General features: G+C 32.7%; 1 protein-coding gene across 3 annotated transcripts in view; it reads left to right on the plus strand.

Moving 5' to 3' along the window:
* Positions 1-16,352, plus strand: part of ZFC3H1 (zinc finger C3H1-type containing) — a 49,365-nt gene that overhangs the window by 14,787 nt on the left and 18,226 nt on the right. For 2 of the 3 annotated variants that reach the window (XM_057741630.1, XM_057741632.1), the window contains exons 4-19: positions 1,779-1,977; positions 2,227-2,450; positions 4,322-4,445; positions 6,594-6,691; positions 7,971-8,180; positions 8,381-8,545; positions 9,474-9,611; positions 10,223-10,344; positions 10,742-10,891; positions 12,367-12,541; positions 12,778-12,909; positions 13,262-13,804; positions 13,890-13,999; positions 14,849-14,980; positions 15,087-15,208; positions 16,171-16,272. In XM_057741630.1, coding sequence (XP_057597613.1) covers positions 1,779-1,977; positions 2,227-2,450; positions 4,322-4,445; positions 6,594-6,691; positions 7,971-8,180; positions 8,381-8,545; positions 9,474-9,611; positions 10,223-10,344; positions 10,742-10,891; positions 12,367-12,541; positions 12,778-12,909; positions 13,262-13,804; positions 13,890-13,999; positions 14,849-14,980; positions 15,087-15,208; positions 16,171-16,272 — 2,746 coding nt within the window. The remainder of the gene's footprint in view (positions 1-1,778; positions 1,978-2,226; positions 2,451-4,321; positions 4,446-6,593; positions 6,692-7,970; positions 8,181-8,380; positions 8,546-9,473; positions 9,612-10,222; positions 10,345-10,741; positions 10,892-12,366; positions 12,542-12,777; positions 12,910-13,261; positions 13,805-13,889; positions 14,000-14,848; positions 14,981-15,086; positions 15,209-16,170; positions 16,273-16,352) is intronic. The other variant, XM_057741631.1, reaches the window with a different exon arrangement.

A 16,352-nucleotide genomic window follows, 5' to 3' on the forward strand; every position in this document is an offset into this window, starting at 1 on the left:
ATAAGGAGATTGACATTATCTCTTTTATAGATGATCTAAGGTTCATATGCATAGATTAAGTGACTTGCTTAAAGTTATATAGGACTTTGGTGTCAGAACAGGGAATTTGAATGAGGCTCACTACTCTTGCTGATCAAGTAGCTGCTTTAAGTAGCATTTAGTTGAGTGACAGAATCAGTGGTCTCTTTCATTCCAAAAGGACTAGTAGCAAAAGATAATCAAAGACTTTTAAGTCTCACTGGAACAGTAATAATGACTTTTTTAAGTTAAAATCTGGATCAGCATTGTCCAATAGAATTTTCTAAAATAATGGAAATGTTCTATATCTGCACTCTCTGCTATGGTGGCTGTTAGCCACTTGTGGCTGTTAAGCACTTGGAATGTGACTAGTGTGGCTGAGGAAATAAAGTTTTTATTCAATTTTAGTTAAATTTAAATAGCCACACATGGCTTGTTGGTCCCATTTTTGGATAGCATGGCTCTAGATCTTCTGTACCAAGCAGTAGAATTTGATATGTTTAAATGACTTAGAGTAAAAGAGACTTATAATTTTTGAGCTCATTTGTTACATATATTTCCCAACAAAGGAAAGAGTAACTATATTCTGGTTTGGGTAAACTGAAGTACTGAAATATGTGATGGGAGTTCAGTTAGGGATTTATAACAGTCTGCATAAAGTTAAACCACTAGGTAGGATCTACTGTTTCCTTTATGTTTAAGACTTAAATAATTTATTGGATTTTAAAAATGTAATTACAATTCACCTATAAGGAAAAGTTACTAGGTAAGTGGGCCTTAATCTTTTTTGAGTCTTAGCCTCTTTTGAGTCTCTCCTCCTTTTCCATATATACACATAAAGGAAAAACATACATAGCTTTGTGTTTAACTTCAAGGAGTGGGGATGCCAAAGGACCCCCTTATCTCCCTCCCACCCAAGTCTCATGGACTCCAGTTTAGAACCTCTGCTTAGGTTGCCTGACATTTTCAGTTATATTTTAGTTAAAATGTACAGAATAGATTAATTTTAAAAATTAAAAAAAAAAGTAGAATAAAGAAATTAAGAAGTTACTTGAGTTGGAAAAAAGTTCTCAGACATTTGTTCCTAAACTGTTTTCCTGTTTAGCTTCCCTGCAGAAGTCTTGGGTGTTGAAAATATTTTCACTATTCAGATAAACATCTGTAGCTTTACAACATAGAATGCTCAAATATAAGCAAATCTTTATATATTTTTTCCTTCAAAACTGATTTAAAGAATTACGTTATAAAATATATATTTTTAAAATTTTGCAAATTTGAATCTTCACATTCACTGTGCCTGTTCTGTGTAGTGCTTGTAAGGCTAGTAAACTCACATGATTATGGAACCACTCTGTTCTTCATTCCATACCTCTCCTGGGTGGATTTCTTCTTGCATTCACTGCCATCAGATTTCTACTCCTGTTTGGCAAGCAGGTAAATGTCAGTCTCTAACCCTTAACTTTTTTTTTTTTTCCATCATCAGTTGTACCAACCCGCCGCCCCCCCCCCCCCCAAAACCCTTCACACTTACATATACACACATACCCTCTACAGATTGCTCTTCTGTTTGTATTACAGGGACTGAGTTAGAGTATAGGGCAATGGTAAATTATTGTTTCCTTATTTTATTTGTATTAATATTTATCATTTAAGTATTTGCCTTAAAACTAACTTTAAATTCTGATCTTATAAAAGATTTGACTGGGTAATATATTTAAAGTCAAAGAATTTTTAAATGGCAACTATTTCTTTTTTTAAAGAAGCTTGGTGAAGATGAAGAGGAGCTCTCTGAATTGCAGCTTCGTCTTTTGGCTCTTCAGTCAGCCAGTAAAAAATGGCAGCAAAAAGAACAGCAGGTGATGAAAGAAAGCAAAGAAAAGCTGACTAAGATGAAAACCGTACAGCAAAAAGTTAAAACCAGTACAAAAACACATTCGGCCAAAAAAGTTAGCACTACAGGTGATCATTTCTATTAAACTCTTTTAATTGATTTCCTATATCAGTATAGTTTCTAAATTTTAATTAAGAAAGTTTTGGAGCTGGGGAATTGTATCCTGAGTGAAGGATAATCCTATATAAACAGAACTTAGAGGAGCAGCTGTATATATGACTTACTAATGAAAATAATTGTTAAAGCTCTTATTTTCTTTTATCTTCTAGAAAATTCTAACTAATAGATACTGATGTTTCTATATTTCTTATTTAAAGCTAAACAAGCATTGAGGAAGCAGCAAACAAAGGCATGGAAGAAACTACAACAACAAAAAGAACAGGAAAGACAGAAAGAGGAAGATCAGCGGAAACAAGCTGAAGAAGAAGAGAGAAGGAAAAGAGAAGAAGAAATCAGAAAAATTCGAGATCTCTCAAATCAAGAAGAGCAGTACAATCGATTCATGAAATTGGTTGGTGGAAAGAGGAGATCAAGGAGTAAAGTAAGGAATTCGAAAATACAAAATCAAAATATTACTCAAATTTAACTGTCCATATAGTTTTATTTCATACATTCAATCAACTAAGTTCTTTTGTTTCATAGAGCTCATTATATAAATAACTCTTTTAGGGAGAAGGGAAGGTAGGTTATAAATAAGAATGATTGATTTTTATAGTTGTAGATATTAGAAATTGAAGAAATGAAAGACTAATAATATGGTTAGAAAAGCCTGCTTTTGGTTTTTTTGTCATTTTCTATATGGAAGAAAATAGCATTGCTGAGTTGTAGTGAGGACTTTTTTTTTTTTTTTAATAAATTTATTTATTGGCTGCATTAAGTCTTCATTGCTGCTCATGGGCTTTCTCTGGTTGCAGTGAGCGGGAGCTACTCTTCATTGTGGTGCACGGGCTGGTGGTGGCTTCTCTTGTTGCGGAGCATGGGCTCTAGGCGAGTAGGTGTCAGTAGTTGTGGCACACAGGCTCAATAGTTGTGGTACACGGGCTTAGTTGCTCCGTGGCATGTGGGATCTTCCTGGAGCAGGGATTGAACCTGTATCCCCTTCATTGGCAGGTGGATTCTTAACCACTGAGACACCTAGGAAGTCCCAGGACTTATTATTCTTAAAATGACTGTTCCCTATTAGTTTTCCATTGTTCAGTAATGTAGAATTAGAGATGTGTCATGATTAATTGATATGAACTATTTTAAAGAAAGATAAATCATTATCTAGTAATAGCCTTAGTGCATGTGACTTTGTTTAGTTGTCAAGTATTTGTGAGCCTTTATTATGTAGAAGTGATAATAACTGAGTGAGCCATTGTCTTTTATGAATGGTGTCAGGAAGTAAACTGGAGATTTAATATTGATCTAGTGTTGTTAGCAGTGACAAATTTCAGAATTCTGAGCTTTGAGACTAAACTTGTAGGTGTATTATTAAAGAATAGAAGGATTTTTTAAAATTAATTTTTATTGGAATATAATTGCTTTACAATGCTGTGTTACCCTCCACTGCACAGCAGAATGAATCAGCCATTCACATACAGATAACCCCTCCCTTTTGGACTTCTCTCCCATTTAGGTGACCACAGTGCATTAGGTAGAGTTCCCTGTGCTATCCAGTATGTTCCCATCAGTTGTCAAGAATAGAGGGATATTAAAGAGTAAGAGCTCTTTAATTGTAGGGAGTTAAGAGTTAGGTTTGCTTAAGTGAGGAATTTTGTAAGTATTTATACTTTGAACTTCCAAAAAGCACTTTGATAGAATCTTTTTTTAGAGAGGTATTGTAGTTGTACGTTACTCTTATGTCCATCTGGGTGGTTTTTGCTAGTTTTCAATTTGTTATAAATTGTCTCCGAGTGGAACATTATAAGAGGTAAGAAAAGAAAAGAAAAGTTACAAGCATATGACCAAAAGCTTTTAGTTTTCAGTTATCGTTAATTTATTCATAACTAAAATGTTAATGGATTATTTGGGCAATATTCTAAATGTAGTTTTAATTACATAAGACTTGAATTCATTTATCTGATTTCTTCACTTACAGAGAGAGGCCATTAGTATTTTTGATCTTGGTGTCATTTTCTAGAGGAATATCTGATTATTTAGTGGCTCAGCTCACTCTGGGGGATTTCATCTGTATATATAGTACTTGCTAGCTTCATTTTCTGTCTGACAATTGTAAAATGTCAACCACAGTGTACCTGTCATGTATATTGAATTTCCCAAATAAGATGTGATAGGCAGTTCTAACTGGATCGTCATGATTTTTGATACTGTTCTATGTAAAAGATAACTATTAATTGTTTTGTAATTTCTAGCCTAAGAATAGATTGACAGAAAATGTTGTGAAACTAAAAAAAAATCTTGTGTAATTAGTCTTCAGATCCTGACCTGAGACGATCCTTAGATAAGCAGCCTATTGATAGTGGAGGAGGCATTTATCAATATGATAACTATGAAGAAGTTGCTATGGATACGGATAGTGAAACCAATTCTCCAGGTATGAGCTAAAACTTAAAACATTTTCATATTCACAGTTATTAAATAGAGAATGGTCACGAAGCTACCCAAAACCTTGAAAGAAATGTGTAATGAAAGTGAGATTTGCTGGTAGGCTGTACAGCCATAGACATTGTTTGGTGTTATAAATACTTCAAGAGCAAACCTCAAATGTGTAATATTAACCTTTATTTCCAGGCATTTCTTTCTATATAGCATTTTAATAAGAAGGGTAGTGTTCTACTGTTAACTGTTTCTTTGATCTAAAAAGTAAAGATTGTGGGAAAGGTGAGAACACTGCTTTAAAAAACAAATAAACAAAACCTTTGCTTTCTTAAGTATCTTTATATCTAAGGCATTCTTCACTTCAGTAAAAAAGGGGGGATGGATCTTTCTTGTTTTTAGGCTTCCTTCTTCCTTCCTTTCATCATACTCTGTAGAAATAGGGAGATGGAAAGTGATACTAGTGGTGTGTTAGGATCAGGTGGTTAGGATTGTTAGCCTGTACGGCAGTTAGATTGCACATTTTAGGGTGTGACCATCCTTGAGGGCTAGAGACTTGCTTTAGTTGTTATTTTCTTACTAATTAAAACACATAAGGTTGAGGCAGTCAACCAAATGCAGTCTGTGTTCTAGGAACTAGAATGCTTACTTGCAAGGCCCATATGATCAGTGTTTTTCTTCCAGTGGTCATATTATGAGACCAAGTTAAACTAGAATTCTACTTTAATGTGTCTAGAGAGAAGGAAAAATCTATACGATTTGGTAATGTTTAGCAGAAGTGCTCATTTTCAGGTTACTATGTTAGATTCATATTTAATAATCTTACATTTTGGTTTCATAATTTAATTCTCTTTGGTCAATCTTTAATTTTCTCATTTCCAGGTTCTTGGAGACGATTCATTGTAATTCCCAAGTATTGACAATATTATTATTACTCTATTTCTATGAAATAATTTTATGATCTACCCTTTTAAAAGAATTTTGTAAAAAATTGTACAGAGAATGTACTGTCTACTCAGCTTTGTAAATTTTAACTTTTTGTCATATTCACTACAGATATTTATGTTTTTAAGAAGTAAATTGTTCTAAAGGGCAGTGTATAACCAAATGGCATCATTTGGGCCACAAGTCAGCCCCATATGAGGCATGTGTTAATATCCATATTGACTTGAGAGACAATTGGGACAAAGAAGATATGTTAGTTTTCCCTAAGGTTATATGGTTATTAGGTAGCAAGAGTAGTCTGAATCTGTCACATTTCAGTGAGTCTTAAGAAACCACTGAAGGTAAAATGTGCAATTATCAATATTTTTATCTGCTACCAAGGAAGAAATGCTGACAATTTAACTGAGATGCATCAGCAACTATTTCAGAATTATTAATATTTATTTATTTGGTTGCATCAGGTCTTCATTGAGGCATGTGGGAACTTCATTGCAGCATGTGGGATCTTTTTTAGTTGCGGCATGTGGAATCTTTAGTTACAGATGAGGGATCTTTAGTTGTGGCATGTGAACTCTTAGTTGTGGCATTTGGGATCTAGTCCCTTGACCAGGGATTGAACCTCGGCCCCCTGCATTGGGAGTCTTAGCCACAGGACCACCAGGGAAGTCCCCAGAATTATTAAAATGTGAAAAACATGTACTTTTTAATGATTAAATACAATAGTACTTCATTCCTAGTTCTATTTGCTTTCTAGCTAATTTAAATAGTCCACCTCTTCACTTTTCTCCACATGAAGGGTGGAATGGAGTCACCACATCACTGTTTTCCTATGATTAGGACACTTTGGCAGATTCAGGGGAATTTTTTGTTTCATTATTTCTTAAAAAGTTTATTTAAAAAAAAAAAGAGTATGTTTCTAGTCTTTCTTGCTCTATTCCCTGTTACCACCACTAGGTGAAAAGTAGAATGAAGAGTTTTGAGGGACTAAGTATCAGCTTAAGTGGATGGCTGACTTTATAATACTATAAGGACAATTTTAAATAGTTAGAGGTGGTCTCATGGAGGTTAAATATTTTATTGGAGATTAATAAAATCTCACTTGTGCTCTACTTAGATGCAGTTGTATTTCTTCAAAAATATCATAAATTTGTTTCTGTTAAAATGTATCTGTTATTGAACTCTTAAAAAAATTTTTTTACAGCTCCTTCACCAGTACAACCACCATTTTTCTCTGAATGTTCATTGGGGTATTTTTCTCCAGCACCATCTGTTTCTTTGCCTCCACCACCTCAGGTTTCTGTAAGTAAGGATTGATAAGATTTCTAAGAAAATTTTGTTGCCTTGTGTCTTTTCTAATTTGTTTTGAAAGGCTGGCATGTAATTAATAGGTTTGAAGAGAGCATAAAATAAAAATTGCTTACAAAAATTAATAGCTATGAAATCTATGGAATAAACAGTTGATTAGTTATTGGCAGGCTGTCCATTTGGTAGATTTTTTTCACAGCTAATTTGTAATCTCATGTTGACTTTCTTTCAGTACTTAGCATGTTTCCTTCTTTCTTCTCTTTGTTCCTCAGAAAATGTATTTCAAAGCAGAATAAGAATTATCTATTGTTTTAGATATTTTTAAGGGGGGAATTGGGATTTATGCATTAAGGTGCGTCTAGAGACTTTTTCCTTTCTCCTCTTTTGATATTTTTAATGTGCAAATTCAGTAAAAGAAAAGCATTGTCTATGCAAGTTAATTTCTTTTCCCTACCTTTTGAAAGAACTGTGAGTCCCCTGTTAAAAAAAGAAAGAAAAAGAAAAAAAAGTAGGGGAATCACAAAATAAAATTTCTGAAGTTATTTCTAGATTGAAAGAACCTAGAGATCACACTGGATCTCTCTTAATAGGTTAGTGGGATCCTCGCCACTTCACAGTTCCTAGGTAGATATCTGGTGTCCTCCTAGGAAGTTTAAGATGAGGGGAATATTAGAGCAGAGAGTGAGAGAGAAACATTTTTTCTTTCTTCCTTGATTTCTTTTAAATGCCAAGGGAAATACTGGAAGGTGTTTGAAGCAAAAATATGTGCAAATTCAGGGATTTGGGTAAAATTAACTTTCTTTGTAGACAATTTCTAAGAAGTCATTTCATAAGGATTTTATGAGGGTGGTTTTGATCTTTACATTTAATTCTTGAGATACTCTAGGCTATTCCCGCCTTTGGTTCCTAATTTTTGACTTTTACTTAAGTATCATATGTGTCTGAGTTTTTAGTATCTGTTTGTTTTCAGGTAGTCATCTAGGGAGATAGAACCTGTAAAATTTGATTTCTCTGTCTTGAAGTTCATAAATTAAATGTTTAAAATATTGTTGATTTTCGTGTTTTTTTGGTAAAAATTATACTTTTTCATGGCTGAATATTGAATTTGGTTAGTTTTGAGATTTCCAGTAAACTTAGTTCACTTATGCTTACAATAAAGTAATAACCTGATGTATATACCTTTTTCTAATTTAATGTTGCTCTAGAGATAAATGCTTGGAATGGGTAAAACTTGCATAGTAATTATCATTTCTTCTTTTTTAAAAATAACTAGTCTATACCACCTTTGAGCCAACCTTATGTGGAAGGCTTGTGTGTTTCTCTTGAACCTCTACCTCCTCTACCACCTTTACCACCTCTTCCACCTGAAGATCCAGAACAGCCTCCAAAACCACCTTTTGCAGATGAGGAAGAAGAGGAAGAAATGCTGCTTCGGGAAGAGCTACTTAAATCTCTAGCGAATAAAAGAGCTTTCAAGCCAGAGGTAATTTAGGTACCTGAACCTCCAGGTGGTGCTATTGAGCTTAGTTTTAGATAGCCCTACTTTTCTCTGCTAGTTTGGGATTCATTGGGCTTTTCAGTAAAGTAGGGATAAGTCTGATACTAATTTGCTCAAGACTTTTAAAGGTGACAGAAATTTCTTTTCATTTAAAATTACTTCATATCTGTCTCTTCCTTCTTTAGGAAACATCCAGTAATAGTGACCCACCTTCACCTCCAGTTCTGAACAATTCACAGCCTGTGCCAAGAAGCAATCTATCAATAGTCAGTATTAATACAGTATCTCAGCCTAGGATACAGAACCCAAAGTTTCACAGAGGACCTCGTCTTCCACGAACTGTGATCTCGGTAAAAACAAGCAAAATAATTAGTCTTACTATTATTTAAACAGCTTGTGAGAAATTTGTATGTAGTTTTGTTGTCCTATTCCCTACATCCTAGTTTATTAAATACAAACATATATTTATTATTTTTTATTAATAGTGAAATGGGAGCAGCCTCTTCACTTGAAAACTGGTAGAGTTCATGATAATATTTTGGGGGAAGCATTATTTTCATCAGATGGTATTCTTTTGTCATTTCCTCAATTTTTGTTCTCTATAAATTGGTCCATTTAAATTTTCTGTCTATTCTAGTCAGTTTTGGCAAATTATGTATATTTTTTTTTCCTCCCATCTTTGCTCATATTTTTTCAATTAATGACTGTACTGTAATGGAAGAATTTATGATGTTTTTCAGTGTTTATTAAGGAGATTAAAATGACAGTTTCTTTCTACCTTGTTTTCTTATGGCTTTAAAGTAAAATAAATGAAGTAAAGCCAAGTTGAAATCTTGCCTCTGTTTGGTAAACTTATCCTCTCTATATAACCACAAAAGTCAAAAAGTCTTGTTAATAATAATGTAGAATTATTCATTTTTTATTTGGCTTTAAAAGGTTAATTTAGATTGCATTATGGTTCTTTATAGAAAGTTGGAGAAAATAAAACTTAATGACGAAAATGATGGTGATAGTGTCTAGAAAGACTGAGAATATAACCAATAGAATATATTATGTTTTTGGTATATAACCAGTATCTGTGGAGTGAGACAAAGTCAATTAGTGCAGTATAAACAGAAGGAACCATAGACTGTCTGCTTGAAACCCATTATTTTTATGAATTTAAATTTATACAGGAAAGGTGATTTGTTTTAAGGTCATGAAGCTAATTGTGGTAGAGCCAAGAAAAGGATTAAGATACTTTTGTCATCAAGAGTAACAGATATGTTGTCTTTGCAGCTTCCAAAGCATAAATCAGTGGTTGTAACACTAAATGATTCAGATGATAGTGAATCTGATGGAGAGGCGTCCAAGTCAACCAATAGTGTTTTTGGTGGTTTGGAGTCCATGATTAAAGAAGCAAGACGAACTGCTGAGGTAAGTGCAGAAATGAAAGATGAAAAGAAGATTTATTGACAGTCATTAAAGTTTGTTTTTCCTGAAAATTATATCTTAGATGTTTAGATTTTTAATATATTGAATTATGAAAATATTTTAAGTATTTGTATTATTAGGAGTTATATAATGAAGTGTGTATAAATTTAGATAGATTTAGCTGTTAAAAACCCTTTTATTTTTGTTTCCAGCTGACTAATCCCTTTTGCAAAATTGTAAAATTGTGTGAATAATTATCCTCTGTACTAAGGAAATTTATTGTCTTGGAATCGTGTTATATTACCAGAAAATAGTTTTTTATGAAAGTGTATCACCTAAGTACAACTTCTATCTCTATTCCTAGTTACAACAGTTGTTTAGATATGAAATAGTTCAATTGTTTTCAAATCATAGGTCTTGACTACTTAGTGGGCTGTGCAGTTATTTGGTGGTTAAAGGCCAGCGTTGGTTTTTTTTAAAAAAGAAATAGAAAGTAATGATGAAGATATTTATTTATTTCTAAATATATAAATGTGCACTGGATAAAGTAAAATATAGATCTTAGTGTGGGATTATAAAAGGTTTTGAGCTGGTTGACTTCAAATATTTTCTAGCAAGCTTCAAAACCCAAAGTACCTCCAAAATCTGAAAAAGAAAATGATCCCATGCGAACACCTGAAGCTTTGCCTGAAGAAAAGAAGATTGAATATAGATTGTTAAAGGAAGAGATTGCCAAGTAAGTGACATTTTATGTAATTAGCTTAAAGGTGTGTGCTATTTTCAGTGCGTAATCTGTATTTAGTTTATTGGCATTGGGAACTAAAGGTGATGATTTTATCCAAGATGAAGAGTTAATGTTTTCATAATTTGCACAGGAGGGGGAGCCAGATGATCATCTATAAACTCGAATGCAGTGATGCACTGAGATATAAACAGCTTAGAAAAAGATAAAAGCTGTTATAAAGGAGAACTGTCAGCTTTGAATGCCAGCTTGGGTCATGCATATTGGTCATCATTGTTATTAGTCAGTGTTAGTCATTTAGTATTTTTACTGTGAGATAGAATGCATCTTTAAAAAAATAATTTCAGTTTATTTTTTGGTATAATTTATCCATCTTTATTCATTATTTTAGTCGTGAGAAACAGCGTTTGATTAAATCAGATCAGCTGAAGACAAGCACATCATCCCCAGCAAACTCTGATGTAGAAATTGATGGGATTGGCAGGATAGCAATGGTTACTAAGCAGGTTACAGATGCAGAAGCAAAACTTAAAAAACATAGGTGAGTCTCCTTATCTAATTAAATGTTGCATGTATCTAAATGCTCCTATGTTAGAGGGATGTATTTTTGTGGTGTATGTCAATAATAAGTACACCATATGATTATCTATTCTTTCATACTTGGTAGACCTAGAGAAGGCTATCATTTTGTTGAATCATACATTTACATAAAGTAATAGTATTAATGTTTAAATAAAAATACCAAGACTTCAAAAGAGAGTTTTCCCCTTCAGATTTATGTATGGCTTATTCATTACTAAAAGCACTTATGAAACTCCTCTTTGGAATTTTGTTTAAAACCTCTGGCATGTTTTTTGAAATACCTTTATTGGAAGCATATTTTTATTGTTAAAGGTAGACTTGATTATTGGAAATAGTCATTACTTAGTCTGTTCAGTAAGACACATGGTCAAATATTGTGTTATTATAAAAACTATGATATGCAGTAACATTAAGATGTATCCTGATATTAGAGGTCTGAAAAATGTTACTTATAGATGAAATATTGTGGTGACTATAAATCTCCAAAATTATCAATGAGAAATGGTATTACATATGTTTTAAAAGAAATTAAAATAAATTCATTTAGATTCCATTTCTTTAATAACTTTCATAACAAATGAAAAGATTTTAAAAAATTGTCTTTCTCTTCCCTATCCTCCTTATCACATATTCTCTCTTTATGATTCATTCTAGATGTCGTGTATTGTGACTGTTTGAAATATGGTATCTTTCTGGGGAAAATGCTTCATTTTTTTATCATAATATTCAGTAGTTGAAAAGATGAAAATCTGTATCCATAAATTTGTCTTTTTGTCCTGATTTTTTATTTCTCAGTTCCAAACTTTACATCTGTCTATTGTTTAAAAATTAAACTTCTTTTCCTCTTCTTTGCCTTGCTTTAGATGAAATGAGTTAGAAGTTTGTAAGTGAATTAAATTTGCTTGATTATATTTTATTAGATGTTTATTAGGAGCATTGTAAATGAAACTAAACATAGCGATTTTCTGTCTTAAGTTCTCATTTTTCAGGAGTCATTTAGGGCTACATTGAAATTTACTATTAATAGCTTTTCAGCTGCAATTCACATTACTCAGATGCATGACTTTCTTCTTTTTTTTTTTTTTAAAGATCAGACGCAGGGAATTCTCTGGCAGTCCAGTGGTTAGGACTCTTGCTTTCATTACTGAGAGCCCGCATTCAATCCCTGGTCGGGGAACTAAGATCTCACAAGCCTCATGGTGCGGCCAAAAAAAAAAGATTAACCCATAGTTGCTTTCATAAAATTTAACAGTGTCTATCTGAATACTTGTGTGATTGATGAATATGAAAACATTTCTCTGTTTAAGTACTCACCTCTGTGTATCATAAACATATTTTTTAAAATAAAGCTGTTACTTTGTAAGTTTTTTATTCTGATGGTGTTAGTCCACTAGTTTAGAAAAACATTAATGAGAATTTTGTTATTTCCCAAAGGATTCTCTTGATGAAAGATGAATCTGTCTTAAAGAATCTAGTACAGCAAGAAGCTAAGAAGAAAGAATCTGTTCGAAATGCTGAAACAAAAATTACAAAACTCACAGAGCAGCTTCAGGCAACAGAGAAAATTCTCAGTGTCAACAGAATGTTTTTGAAGAAGCTTCAAGAACAAGTAATGTTCTTTTTTTAAATTCAAATATTGTAGTCTCATGTTTACTGCACATTTTTATGGGCCAAATTTTTAAAACCATAAACCAAAGCCATCAAAATGTTTAACATATATTGTTCTCCATTGAGACATATTATTAGCATATTTTAAATTTTCAGTTGAATACCTTAAAGCTATTATGCTTAAGAAGGTATTTCCTCTCCTAAGATTTACATTTTTGGAATTACCCTATATTTCAGATTCACAAAGTTCAACAGCGTGTTACAATTAAGAAAGCTTTGACTCTGAAGTATGGAGAAGAACTTGCTCGGGCAAAGGCAGTGGCTAGTAAAGAAATAGGAAAACGTAAACTGGAACAAGATCGCCTTGGAGTAAGTTGTTTGTAGAAATATTTTATGTTTGAAAAGGAGAAGGTTTTAATGATTCTTTTGAGGGTAAGAAATGCATAAAAAATTCATGCTTTTCCCTACATGTTCAAAGAGCATAAGGTTAAAGCTTTGTTTTTAAATGACATCCACATTTTTGGAAGCTTGTTTTTATTTTATTTATTTTTGTACATCATAAACTAGCAAATCTGTTAGAGGAGTTTATAAAATTTTATTCTTGTTATTGACTTAGTTTTATAATGTTGCCATTGTATTGTAGGGATAGCACAATTATCTTACTAAAAGTTGTTTATAAAATCATAGCAATATAAAATATTGATATCATTTTTCCCCCTAGCCAAACAAAATGATGAGACTGGACAATTCTCCAATATCAAGTCCAAGAAAGCATTCAGCAGAACTAATTGCTATGGAAAAAAGACGATTACAAAAACTAGAGTATGAATATGCCCTGAAAATTCAGAAACTAAAAGAAGCCAGGGCTCTTAAAGCAAAGGAACAGCAAAATATTGCTCCACTTGTGGAAGAGGAACCTGAATTTTCCTTACCTCAACCCTCACTTCACGATCTGACTCAAGATAAATTAAGTCTGGACACTGAGGAGAATGATGTTGATGATGAGATTTTGTCTGGTTCAAACAGAGAAAGAAGAAGATCCTTCTTAGAATCCAATTCTTTTACTAAACCTAACCTTAAGCACACTGATACACCTAACAAAGAATGTATAAACAAACCTACTAAGAACACAGTAGAAAAACCAGAACTTTTTCTAGGGTTAAAAATTGGTGAATTGCAGAAATTATATTCAAAAGCTGACAGCTTAAAACAACTGATTTTAAAAACCACCACAGGCATTACAGACAAGGTTTTGCATGGTCAGGTAACTGAACATTTCATATTCTTTATAAAATCTAGAATTCACCCTAGCCTTATTTGCCTTATGAAATTACTTTGTTCTTTTGCAGGAGATTTCTGTGGATGTGGATTTTGTGACGGCACAGAGTAAAACAACAGAAGTGAAGCCATGTCCATTTAGACCCTACCATAGTCCCCTTCTAGTTTTTAAGTCTTACAGGTATAGAAGAAAGATTCAATAAGCTTGAGTTTCATGATTGCTCCTTGTTCTTAATGATAGGTTAACCTTGCATGTGTGATGACAGTGGGAAAAAACTGAATCATGATCTCTCAAAAATGAACTTGTCCTTTTAGGGAATATACAAATTTAAGTGCCTTGTTGTCATACTTGAACCAAACAGGAGGCAAGATTTAACTCACTACGTGGGTTTATTAATTCTTATCAAATCCTGATTTCTGGCTACTGGTGGAATTGTGGAGAATTCTAAATTACTGTCTGTTAAGGATTTTAGGAAAAATAACTGGAGTCTCATGAGAATTTTTAATTTTTGCTTTTTAATTTTATTGTTATTCTAAGGAATGCATTGGCTAGCTTTCATAAAATTGATTTGACATTTTCAGATGATTAACTTTGGGAGGTTGTCTTTTTTTAAGACTCTTTAGAAGCTGTGAGACTATTAAATTGGTATGATTTAATCATAAAGTCATAAAGCACCTACCAAGTAGTATAGACTTTTTCTCTAGTTTTTTGGTTAGCTGGTAGTATGTGGAAGAAATACCAATGTTATATAGCAATTTTATTATGTGGTAAGAAAACACTGCTTTTAAAATACAGGATATTTTTGTTTTGTTTTCTATTTCAGATAATTTATGTCCTGGGTATACAAGTAGTTTGTCCCTATGGCTTGATATTCTGGTTGTTTTCTAGAGTTAATTTTGGTATTAAGTAATTTGATAGTAAGCTCAAAGCACAGGAACTTTAACAAAGAAAGAAAAAATGAAAAAATTTAAGATTTTCTAAGGAATATTTATGGAGTATCATAATGTGCATCTCTGCCTCTCTTCTTAGGTTTAGTCCATACTATCGAACCAAGGAAAAACTTCCCCTAAGCTCAGTATCATACAGTAATATGATTGAACCCGATCAGTGTTTCTGCCGTTTTGATTTAACAGGAACATGTAATGATGATGATTGTCAGTGGTGAGTAGTTTTTGTTTGTGAACATTTTATATTTTAAAAGGCAGTCTTGGTTGTTTAGCTTTGATATATACATGATTATCTTTTCTGTGTTGTTATTTTATTTTAGGCAGCATACACAAGACTATACGCTTAGCCGAAAACAGCTATTCCAGGACATTCTGTCATATAATCTGTCTTTGATTGGTTGTTCAGAGACAAGCACTGATGAAGAAATTGCTGCTGCAGCAGGTTTTAAAGACCTCTTATTTCCCAAGTGAAAATTGAATTTAGACAATTTAAAAGTTTTATATTCAGTTCTTGACATATTTAAATAGCTATAATAATTCAATACATTCATCTATGACACTTTATCTAGATCTGCTCTGTCCAGTACAGTAGTCACTAGCCATGTATTGCTATTTAAATCTAAGTTAATTAAAATAAAAATTTACTTCCTCAGTCACACTAGCTATATTTCAAATGCTCAGTAGCCACTATTGAGCTCAATAGTGGTAACTGCTTACTAGTAAGACAGTGCAGATGTAAGACATTTCCATTATTTTAGAAAGTTCTTTTGATGGAGCTTATCTAAATAGTTTATTTAGAAGAATATGTTAACATAGTTGTGTAGAAATATTACTGATGATTTAAAAATGGGGGGTCTATTTTTATTTACTATTTTCAAAAATAGAGGGGGATTGGAAGTTGAGATGACTATAGTTTCAAATTCTACAATGAAATAAAGGACTTTATACACTTTGACGTTGTAGAAAGCATAGATTACTGCCAGACATTGTGAGTAAATGTTGTTAAGCTTTTCCCCAGATTTAGTGCCAAATATTAAACCTTAAACTATAAGTCTTTTGGAAGTAAGGGAATTGGTGTTTGTTAAATTCGGTATTATCACAGCTCAAAGTGATTATAGCATCACTGAATCTATTCATCATCCATAATTAGGGACTTTAATTTTCACTTGTTTAGGTTGTTTTAGGAAATACTTTTTTTTCAGCCCAAATTGGGGTGCATGATATAGTAGGATTTGCTCCAGTGGTTAAGATAACGTAGGCCTTGCTTTTTAGAAGGCCATAGGTGTTTTTGACTAGTACCTTTAATTTTTAAACTGTTCTTTACTTCATACTCTTTAATTAGCCTCATCTCTGTAATCCATGTTTTTTTATACTTTTTATGAAGATACATTGCTCTCATTTCAGAAAAATATGTTGAGAAACTTTTTGGAGTAAACAAAGATCGCATGTCAATGGACCAAATGGCTGTTCTCCTTGTGAGCAACATCAACGAGAGTAAAGGCCACAGTGAGTATATAGGTCTTCCTCTTGCACAAAAGGACCTTACAGTTTATGAGAAGAAATTTTTTGGCATTGTGTAAAAAATA

The sequence above is a fragment of the Hippopotamus amphibius genome, chromosome 7 (assembly GCF_030028045.1).
Source record: "Hippopotamus amphibius kiboko isolate mHipAmp2 chromosome 7, mHipAmp2.hap2, whole genome shotgun sequence".
In the NCBI taxonomy this organism is placed as follows: Eukaryota; Metazoa; Chordata; class Mammalia; order Artiodactyla; family Hippopotamidae; genus Hippopotamus; species Hippopotamus amphibius.